Genomic DNA, 11590 nt, shown 5'->3' on the forward strand with positions numbered 1-11590 from the left:
TTTGTTTTTTTTTTTTTAATCTTAGCCATTCTGAATGGAGTAAGATAAAAACAATCTGCATTTCCTTGATGGCTAAAAATGTTGGACATTATTTTATTTCTCAGCCATTTGCATTTCATCTTTAGAGAACTCCTGTTCAGCTGTTCAGCTCCTTGCACCACTTTTTAATTGGGTTGTTTATTTAGTTTTTTGAGTTCTTTGTATATGCTAAATATTAACCCTCTGTCAACGGTATCACTGGTAAGGATTTTTTTTCCCCATTCTGTAGGTTGCCTCTTCACTTGAATGATGATATCCTTTGATGTACAGAAGCTTTTCAGTTTCCTATGGTCCCATTGGGCAATTGTTGGGCTTTATCACTGCATTATATGAGTCCTGTTCAGAAAGTCCTTTCCTATGCCTATAAGTTTCAATGTATTTCCTACTTTCTCCTCTATCTGATTCAGGGTATCAGGTCTTATGTTGAGGTCCTTGATCCATTTGCAGTTGAGTTTTGTGCGTGATGAGAGATAGGGATCTAGCTTCATTCTTATATATGACACTATACAGTTTGACCAGCACCAAGTTGAACATGCAGCCTTTTCTCTAGTATGTATTTTTGGCTTCTTTTGTAAAAAAAAAATCAGGTGACTGTAAGTGTGTGGACTTAAATCTGGGTCCTCAGTTCTTTTCCACTGATCAATGTGTCTGTTTTTATGCCAGTACTATGCTGTTTATTACTATAGCTCTGTAGTATAATTTGAGACCAAGGATGGTGATGTCTCTAGAAGTTCTTTTATTATTCAGGATTGTTTTCATTATCCTAGGTTTTTGTGTTTTCATATGAAATTGTGATTATTTTTTTCAATTTCTTAGAAGAGTTATGTTGGAATTGTAATGGGTATTGTATTGAATTTGTAGATTGCTTTTGGTAGAATAGCAATGTTCACAATATTAAGCCTATTGATCTGAGCATGGGAACTCTTTCAATTTTCTGAATCTTCTTCAATGTCTTTAAGTTTTTCTTATACAAGTCCTCCACCTCCTTTGTTAGATTTATTCCAAGATATTTTATATTTATATTTTTGAGGCTATCAAAAATGGAATTGTTTCCTGGATTTCTTTCTTAGTATGTTTGTTGTTGGTATATAAGAGGGCTACTGGTTTGGGGGTGTAAATTTTATATTCTGCCACTTTGCTGAATGTATCAACTCTAGGAGTTTTCTGGTAGACTATTTAGGGGCCTTTGTGTATAGGCTTATATCATCTTTGTGCTGGATAGCTTCATTTGTCAACTTGACACATCTGGATAGAGGGAACCTCAATTGAAGAACTGTCTTTCTTGGATTGGCCTGTGGCCATGTCTGTGGGGCACTTTTTTTTTTTTATTATTGAGTAATGTAGGGAGGGCCCAGTCCATTGTGTTCTGTATTATCTAAGAAAGGTGTTCTGTATTATCTAAGAAAGCAGGCTGTACATGGACCAGGGAAGCTAGGCAGTAAGCAACATTTCTCCATGGTCTGTGCTCCAGGTTCCTTACCTGAGTTCTTGCCTTGGTTTCCCTTGATGATGGACTGTGAGTTCCTGCCTTGGTTTCCCTTGATGCCAAATAAACCCTTTCCTCCACAAGTTGGTTTTGTTCAGTGTTTTTTTTTTAATCATCACAGCAATAGAAAACTAACTAGAACAATGTGTGAATAAGGATACTTTGACTTCTTCCTTTCCAATTTATATCCCCTTGATCTCCTTCCTTTGTCTTATTGCTCTAGCCAAGACTTCAAGTACTATATTGAACAGGAATGGGGAGACTAGATCTGTTTTTCTTGTGATTTTAATGGGAATTCTTTCTCTTTTTCATGATTTAGTATGATGTTGACTGTGGCTTGTGATATCTTGCCTTTGTTATGTTGAAATATGTCCCCTGTATGCCTAGGTTCTCCATGACTTTTATCATGAATGGATGTTGTATTTTGTCAGAGGTCTTTTCTGCATCTAATGAGATGATCATGTAATTTCTGTCCTTGAGTCTATTTATATAATGGACTACATTTATTACATAGGTGAGACCATCCTTTCATCTCTGGGATGAAGCCAACTTGATCATAATGGAGAACCTTTTTGATGTGTTCTTGCATTTGGTTTGTATTTTATTAAGAATTATTGTATCTCTGTGCATGAAAGAGATTGGTCTATAGTTTTCTTTTTTGCTTGGGTCTTTGGTTTTGGAATTATAGTGATAGTGGCTTCATGGCTTCATATCATTTGGGAGTGTTCTTCATTTTCTGTTTTATGAAATAATTTGAGGAGTGTTCATATTCTTTGAAGGTTTGTTAAGATTCTGTGGTGTATCCATTTGGTCCTGGGCTCTTTTTAGTTGGGAGATTTAAAAAAATATATTATTTTTATTTTATGTGTATGAGTGTATTACCTGCATGTATGTGAGTGCACCTGTGTTGTGCAGTGCCATGGAGGTCAGAAGAGGGCTTTGGAGTTCCCTGGAACTGGAGTTAAGGACGGTTCATAGCTGCCGTGTGGGTGCTGGGACTCAAACCCAGGTCCTGTGCGAGAGCAGTCAGTGCTCTTAACTGCTGAGCCATCTCTCTAGCCCCATTAGTTGGCTATCTATCTCATTGATTATTATGGGTCTGTTTGAATTATTTGATACTCTTTTAAAATATTTAGTTTTTTTGTGTGTCTTGTGCCTGCATACTATGTCCATGTAATACAATGCCAGCAGAGGTCAGAAGAGGTGCTAGATTCCCTGGAACTGGAGTTACAAATGGTTATTAACCACCTTGTGGGTGCTGGGAACTGAACCCAGGTCCTCTGCAAGAGCAGCCAGTACTCTTAATTTGAGCCATCTCTCCATCCCATGATACTCTTTTAAAGTGTATTTTCCTCACAGCAAAATGAGTTTTGTGGAGAAAGAAAAAAAATCCATTATATTTTCTTTGTCAATTAGTTAGAAAAATTAAACTCCTTGTAAAGATTGCTGATTGCTGAAGCTAGAGTAGAAATTTATCTCTTTATTTTCTATAGTACGCCAAAGGGAAAGACAAAGTTCAATATTGTGAATATTTTGAAGAAAGAAAAATTTTAATATCAAAACTATCTGAATTAAATTTCTGTCCAAAATGTCTGCTTTTTATTTTTGCTAATGATGGAACCTTACTGCTAAAATTCAAATTGTCTTGAAGTTCATGACCTAGAACTGGCTGTGCTGTCCAGGCTGACCTGGGACTAATTATCCTTTTTGGCCTCCTGAGGGGATTATAGGTGTATTCCACCACACCCAGCTCTTATGTATTCTTTTTTTATTTTTGTATAGGAATATACAGTGAAGACACCAACTAAACTAAAAATACAGCAAAGAGAAGACAAATATATACCTACTGAGGAAAGTAATAAAAGGAGAAGAACAGTCTTTGATTTTGATGTTAATTCAGATAGTTCAGAAGCTACTGATCTCTTGGTAAAAATATTTAAATAACCAGCATTTTCACTTGCTCATGTCATTCATTATTTGTATTATTGCTTGATGTCAATATATAGCATATATTCACAGTATCTACCATTGTGATAATGAAATACAACACAAACCTTATGTTTTCATGTCATTTGAGAGAAATTAGGGTTCAAACAATTTCCCTTTAATTTCAGAAAACATTACATATAAAAATACCTGATATGCTATATTTGGCCTATGAGATGACTCATCATTGTATTCCAAAGAAATTACGAAGTTTGTACAACATAAAAAAATACTTAAACTGGTTTGTATTTATATGATGAAATTGTTTGACAACTTTGAACATTTCTATCATTCCTAAGAGTGATGTAGTAAGGATAACATATTGAAGGAAGCTGCTTCCCCTACCATTTTATAACTGTTTACTCCCTGTTTGCACATACCAATATTTTCCAAAATGTTGACAATGGTTAAATAATTAAACTTAGAATAATTTAAAATAGATGAGGAGTACCACACTAAATGGAGCAATAAACCTTTAGTGATAAAATTCAAGGTAAACCTAATTCTTTCATTTTTTTCCATTTAGATCTATAAGATAGTTTTAAGATTTTTACCAATTAAGAGCCTGTATTTTTGTTGTTGTTGCTGCTGTTATTGTTCTGGAACAATGAGTACTTGAACCTTAAAACCCTGTTATTGAAGTTAACATACAGAGTCTCTAGTCCAGAATCCTTTTGTTTTATAATCATCTTAATGATTAAAATTGTGAAATAGAGCCTATCAAAAACATCATAGATTAGTTGAATTATTTATTAAAACAGTTTTCTGTAGAAATAAAGAGAATGGTGTTACTTTCATTTTAAAGTTGAGGAAATTTAGCCATACAAGTATCTTTTAAAAGATCACATAGTAAGGCACAGAGCCAAAATTTGAATATACTTTGAGTCCATACCCTATGTAAGTCATTGTAGGTAGTTAAAACTGCAGCCCAGATACTTAAAATATAACGAGACTTGCTAGAAAAAGCCTGGATGTTGGAATCAAACATTCCAATAGTCAATCCTTGTTATTTTTCTAGAGCTAATTTAGGCCAGTTTTCTAGCTACCATGATTTAAAAACATATTTAAAATATTTTCATTATCCTTTTACATTTTGAAATTTTTTTGTGTTGTAAACACATTTCTTTTTTTTTTCTTTATTTTTATTGAGTTTTTGTGCTTTACATACAATGGCTCTTAATCAAATTTAGACCCCCCTCTCTTTGACCCCCTAAACCACTCCCCCCAAACCTCATGCATTCTGTCATATATGTTAAGTCCTATCTGGTCAAGCATTTGTATCCAACTCTCCTTCAGTGCAAGTTCATCCACTGGAGCCTGGTCAGCGTATCTATTAATCTTAAAGAAGATCTACTTTCCCTCACTGAGCAGTAATCAGTTGGGAACAGTTCCCAGGCTAGGGCCAGTGCCTGCCACCCATTTCCCTCACTCCATTTTGGGCCTCTGTCTGAAGTCATCATAGGTCATGTGCATTGCTGTAAGTTCACATGAGCAAGCTTCTAGTGGCCTGAAAGCCTCGGTTTCTCTGTGTTGATGGACCACCCTTGAGTTTTACAATCTTTCCACTCCCTCTCCTGCAATGATTCCTGAACCATGGGTAGGTAAGGTTTAATATAGGAGTCTTATCCTGGTATACACTCTTCAGTCTCTTATTCTCTTAAACTTAGTCAGTTGTGGCCTTCTGTGTGCATCACACTCTGTTGTATAAGGAAGCATCTCTGGTGAGAGTTGAGGGATGAACTAGTATTCTCCCCAACCATTGTTCCACTATGTTTCATGAGCCATTAGGTATAGAGATTCCACTGTAGTTGTGTCACCTAGGGCTGGACATCTCTCAGATGCATATTCTCTGTGAGTGACCAGCTTTGGAACTCTGTAATAGTCTCTATTTGTTGCAGAAAGAGGCTCGAGTGGTGGTATATGGTACACTTGTCTGTAAATATAAGGATCCATATTTAGCATATCGTAAGAAATTTCGTTTGTCTAGAGAAATGATAGAGATAGGGTTTTCTCTAGGATCTATGACCTCTCCAACAGTGTGTGTGTGTGTGTGTGTGTGTGTGTGTGTGTGTGTGTATGTCTATAATTACAGTACCACCCATGAATTCACTCCCATTGAGAGGGCTTTAAGTCCAATTAGATAGTTGTTGATTATCCCCCTAGATAACAGTGCCACTACTGCACCAATAGAGGTAGTTTGCTGTGCCAGTTGTTGTGGTTATTAGACTTTAGAGCTGGGTTGGACCATTGCTTGATTTTCTCCCTTAGCAGTTTGCATAGTGTCTTTTAGAACTGTGAGAGCTAGTCTTTAGGGAGAAGGCTTCCAGGTTAGTTCCAGCTCCATTGCTCCAAGTCCTATGTCTGAAGTATATCCTGTCTTCAGCAGTAGGGTCTTATCTCCAAGTTCTGGGAGATAATCAAGTGTTCTAACAATAGCCTGTATTATTTTTGGAGTCTCTTGGACTACTCTGACCAACAACTCAATGGGAGACCTCTCCTGTCTGGCACTGTGCTCCTTGCCATATAGCCCTCAGGTATGCAGATGCACTAATGTTCAGCGACCTATGTGTGTTTCTCAGGGGGTTCCCAAACGAACACATTTGCCTCTGGCTTCCCACGACACCCAAGTTCCATTAATGTCTCCTCTCTCTCCTCTTCTCCAACCTCCTTCCTCTCTCCCAAGCTTAAGTGCCCCCATTTTCCCTCCCCTCCCCTGACAACACCCAAATTTCACTATCCCCCCTCTTCTAATTCCCCTCCCCCATGGTCCCCTGCATGTCCCTTCTCCCTTCCCTCCCAGCCAAACATCCCCTTTTCCCCACCTCCCTCCCACTAACATCTCTTCCTTACTATCCCCCTCTTTCAGGTTTTCTTTCCCCTTATTTCTGTGTTTCCTTTCTGTTTTAGCTGGCTCCTGCTGTTACATCAGGATATATATTCACATATAAGGGATTGGTGTTACAATCTGCAAATGAGGAAGAACATATGTCACTTTTCTGAGTCTGTGTTACTTCACTTAGTGTAACAATTTCTAGTTCCATCCCTTTACCTGCATTTTTCATAATTTCACCTTTCTTTACTGCAGAGCAGAACTCCATTGTGTAAATATACCACATTTTCATTGTCCATTTGTCAGTTGAGGGACATTTAGGTTGTTTCTATTTCTTAGCTATTGTGAAAAGAGCAGAAACAATATGAACTAAGAGTAAAGCTCAGGGGTAGGGTTTGGTGGTGGCACTCTGGCTTTAATCCCTGGCACTGAAAAACAACGAAAAACTAAAATAAATAAATAAAATTGTTGTGCATGACCTTTGGAGATGGTAGAGTAGAAAGTACCAGGAATCTGCCTCTCCTAGACTGCAGCTATGCCGGCATTAACTAAATGTAAAGTAACTGTTTTGGAACTCTGAGCCTTCTTTCAATTATTGTAATACTAAGTAGGCTGGCAGTTCTTAATTTTGGTCAATTTCGGCCTTAAACATGGTGGTGACTAAGATTACACATCCAACTCACAGACCTGTACATCTGTTTCTAGTGTAGTTTTCTCGAGTCAGATGCACAATTAAGAGCTTTGCTTTCAAATCTCAGGCTTTAGTTACAAGCCTTATTTTCCTTCTTCCTTTCTCTTCCCTCCTTCTTTCATGTTCTTCTCCTTGGTCACTCTTCATTCTTTTCATAAGTGATATGTTGAAAAGAATTTAATAATACAATATTGATGATAACTGCAGCATTATATTTTTGTATTTCCTTCAAGAGCATGGTTTCAGAGGAAGAGGCAGCAAAAAAACTTTATGACAATAATAGTCCACCAAATTCTCATCTTTTGGTCAAAGCACCAAAACAGGTGAGCTTTAAAATTTTTATTTCAGAAAGAAAATTTTAAAAGCCATTTCTTTTTAAAAACTAATATATTATTTTATTTTGTATTTAGATTCCTTTATCTCTGTCAACTCCTACATCTTTCGTGAAGTTTGGATCTCTGAGAAAAGTGCCAGAGGACCGTTGGGCTTCAATTACTAAAACTGATAGGAGAAGAAGACTAAAGGAAGCAGAAAAATTATTTGCTTAATTTCAGAAAATCAGTGATTATAGAGCCTAATAACATTAAATTTATAGCTAACTTTAAAAATTATTTTCCAAAGGGTCAAAAGTTACCCAGAAATTGAGACTTTAAAAATATTTGAATAATTTGTGTTTATTTTATTTTCTGGCCTAAATATAAAATGGCTATTATCTGAAAGTATGTTATTGTATTCAAATAATTATATTTTGTTGCCTTCACTTGCATTGAATATTAGAGTTTCAGTTTCTAATTATTGAAATTCATTATTAAAATATTTTGAGTGCAAATAGATGCTTCTCATTGATTCTGTGAGGGTATCTGAAAAGCTTATCATTGGAATTTTAAGATGAGAATGGTAAATTATATTAGTGATTTTCAGAAGTAAAGTGAAATTAAAGTGGAGGATCATTGACAGTCTTTCCACTAATTTTAGTGATTTGGAGGGATTTGAGGAGAGAATGAGAGGGAGGAAATGGAGGCCGCTTTTGCTATCAAGAATAAAAATACTCAAGAAGGAAGGAGATAAATGGGGTATTACTAGAGAGGGAAGTGGGTTAGCAGAGGAAAGCTTTTTTTGTAGAATGTCTTGCACTGAAAGGTCAGCTGTAATCCTATTGGGTTTTCCTTTTATGTGAGTTATTGTTTCTCTTTTGCAGCTTTCAGTATTTTCTCTTTGTTCTGTACGTTTAGTGTTTTTACTATGATGTGCCATGGAGAGTTTTTTTCTGGTCCTGTCTATTTGGTGTTCTATATGCTTCTTGTATTTGTATGGGCCTATCTTTCTTTAATTTTGGGAAATTTTCTTCCATGATTCTGGTTGAGGATCTGGTCCATGCCATTATCTTGGGATTCTTCTCCTTCCTGTATGCCTATGATTCGTAAGTTTGGTCTTTTTATAGTGTCACACAATTCCTGCATATTCCATTCTTGTGCTTTCTTACATTTTTCATAATCTTTGCTTGAGTGGTCTAGTTTGTCCACTTTATCTTGCCGTCTTGATATTCTATTTTCCATTTCATTCATCCTGTTGGTGAGGCTTTCTCCTGTTATTTCTAATTGGCTTACTGAATGTTTCACTTCCTTCTCCATTTCAGACTGAGTAGTCTTCAGTATTTCTAGCTCTTTTCTGAATTCATTCAGAAGTTTATCCCTATCTTCCTTTATTCAGTTCTTTGATTTCTTTGTGTGTTTTTTAAATTCACTGAATTCTGTTATCATGTTTATAATTGTTCTTTTGAGTTCCATGTCCTGCATTATCTCTAGGGGGTTCTCATTGTACTCCTCTAGAGGACTATTGGCATTTGGTGTGGATATATTATTTTGTTTTTTTTATGTTATTATTTTTTTCTGTGTGATTTTGACATGTGAATTTCTTTTGTATTTTCTGATTCTTGTGTGAGACTCAAGTCTTCAAATTTATGTCTGCTTCTTTTTATAAACTTTATGTGCCTTTGCAGTTAACTCTTTGGGCATGGAATGCTGGTTTGTCTAAGCTTCCGGTTCTCTCTTTTGATTTTATATTGGAGTGGCCAGATTGCTTTTGTCTTCACGAATTCTCACAGAGGCCCACATCAGATGAGGATCAGATGCTCTCAGGCTTTCTCCTAAGGCCTGGATCCCTCCAGGAAAGATTTTGGCCTCAGGAATTTGGGAGTTGTACTGGCCTGGGAGCAGGGCCCAGGACAGGGGCTGATCTTGGGCAGCTGGTGGCCATGCCACTCAGAGATGCAAAGGGAGATGGCGGCAGGAAGAGGCCCCAAGGGCTCCTGGGGACTGCACTGAGGAACTGGGTTGGTCTGGATGCAAAGGATCAGGAAGCTGAAAGGTCAACCCTAGTAACCAGGAAAGAGGCTGGGGGGTTGTGAAGCCCAGGGAAGCAGAGGGAAGTGAGGGCGGGACCAGGCTCAGAGTGCTCCTGGGCACCTCCAGAAGGAACTGGGTTGGTCTGTATGCAAAGGATCAGAAAGCAGTGGTGGTTCCCCTTGTGTCTGGGGCACCAAGACTAGGAATGGGACAGGACCCAGGCTAGGAGGAGAGACCAGCGAAGGGGAAATGGGAGGGTGAAGGAGGTTGGGGAGTCACGTGATCCACTTACCCAGGAGAGAGGCCTGTGGGTCTGTGCAGGCCCAGGGAAGCAGAGGGAGGTGAGGGCAGAACCAGGCCTAGAGGGCTCCCTGGTACCTCGAGAAGGAACTGTGTCCATCTCAATGCAAGGGATCAGGAAGCAGTGGTGGCCACAGGCCAAGAGGTCAACCCAGGCATGCAGGAAAGAGGCTGTCAGGCCGTGCAGCCCAGGGAATTAAAAATATTTATTATTTATTATATTTATTTTTTTGTGTATGAGTGTATTGCCTGCATGTATGTGAGTGCACCCATGTCCTGCAATGCTGTGGAGGAGGTCACAAGACAGCTTCGGAATCCCCTGGAACTGGAGTTAATGACGGTTTGTAGGTGCCATGTAGGTGCTGGGAATTGAACCCAGGTCCTCTGCAAGATCAGTCAGTTCTCTTAACCACTGAGCCATCTCTCCAGCCCCATATAACCTCATTTAATGTAATTCTTTCATATGTGTTTATGATAATTGTTTTCACTGTAATTTTACATCTAAGAAAACGTGAGAAAACTCAGTCTGACCTTAGATTCTCAAAAATAGCAGCAACAAAGCCTGTGCCTTCATTTTTACATTTATTTTATTGCATGCTAAATTATTATTTGGGGCATGTTCAATTTAAACTGTGTGTACATGCTTGTGTGTGTGCATGTGTGTGTGCGTGTGTGCATATGAATGCGTTGGGGATACATGAAAAAGACTGCATATTTTTTTATAAACTTAAGTACACTTAACTTCTTGAAATCTATCAAAATGATATTTTGGGGTCTAGTAACCATATTTCATCAAAACATGTCGTGTTATAAATACAATGCCAGGCATGGAGGCACACACCTTTAATCCCAGCACTCAGGAGGCAAAGGCAGACAAATCTCTGTGAGATTGAGTACAGCTTGATCTGCATAGTGAGTTCCAGGCAGACTGGGGCTTTGGAAGACCCTGTAAAAAAAGCCTCGAAACATGTTTTAAATACAGATTATTTATATAAAAGTCATTGGAGTCACAAAAGTTTTATTAAGCTACAAAATTTGACATTAGCTACATACATTTTTTGTGTGTATGGTATATGCATGCTTACATGCAAGTGCAGATGCCTGTGTATACATGTGCAGAGACCAGAGGTTGACAGTCATTGTTTTCCTACAGAGCTATCTACATTATTTTTTAATATATTTTAAAAATATTTTATTTATTTTTATGTGTATCAGTGTTATGCTTGCATTCGTTTAAGTGCACACTTGCCATGCAGTGTCTGCAGAGGACAGACGAGGGCATCGGATCCTCTGGAACTGGAGATACAACCGGTTGTTAGCCACCATGTGGATGCTGGGATTCAAACCTGGGTCTTCTATAAGAACAGGCAGTGCTTTTAACTGCTAGGCCATCTCTCCAGCTTAAGTTTACTATTTTATTAGAAAATTTATAGCATAATAAAAAAGTAATTACCAAGAACAATAATGGTAATATCTCATTATGTCCAAAAAATCAGTATCTGTTTAGTTCCCACTACACTAATGGTCAACGGAATAAAAAATGAAGCCCAACTCTCAAAATCACTGCTCGAACAGGACAATACTTATTGTACTCCAGTGGAATGCAGAAATGATTCTTGCTACTTCAATATGCAAAAAATTGAATTCCCGCATCCACCATAAAAAAAGACAAAAACTATGCTGCCTCTCTTTTCAAGTTATCCTTTCTTGTCCTTGATTCTAAATATTATAGTATTACTCAACACGCAAATTTGTTTACATATGTACTTGTATGCATTCTAGTCTAGATCCACATATGAGGGAAAACATGGGATTTTTTTTTTAAAAACTTTCTTAGATAGGATGACTCACTTAATATTATACATTCTAGGTCCATCCATTTTTTTTGTGATTTTTTTTGACTTCGTGTTTCT

At 37.6% G+C, this 11590-nt stretch overlaps 1 protein-coding gene across 1 annotated transcript in view; it reads left to right on the forward strand.

The window, feature by feature from the left end:
* Nucleotides 1–7580, forward strand: part of Sycp1 (synaptonemal complex protein 1) — a 152282-nt gene extending 144702 nt beyond the window's left edge. The window contains exons 31-33 of the mRNA XM_008834012.2: nucleotides 3308–3451; nucleotides 7266–7355; nucleotides 7443–7580. Of these exons, the coding sequence (XP_008832234.1) occupies nucleotides 3308–3451; nucleotides 7266–7355; nucleotides 7443–7580 (372 nt within the window). The remainder of the gene's footprint in view (nucleotides 1–3307; nucleotides 3452–7265; nucleotides 7356–7442) is intronic.
* Nucleotides 7581–11590: the final 4010 nt, after the last annotated feature.

This window comes from Nannospalax galili, unplaced genomic scaffold (genome assembly GCF_000622305.1).
Source record: "Nannospalax galili isolate Female #2095 unplaced genomic scaffold, S.galili_v1.0 scaffold475, whole genome shotgun sequence".
In the NCBI taxonomy this organism is placed as follows: Eukaryota; Metazoa; Chordata; class Mammalia; order Rodentia; family Spalacidae; genus Nannospalax; species Nannospalax galili.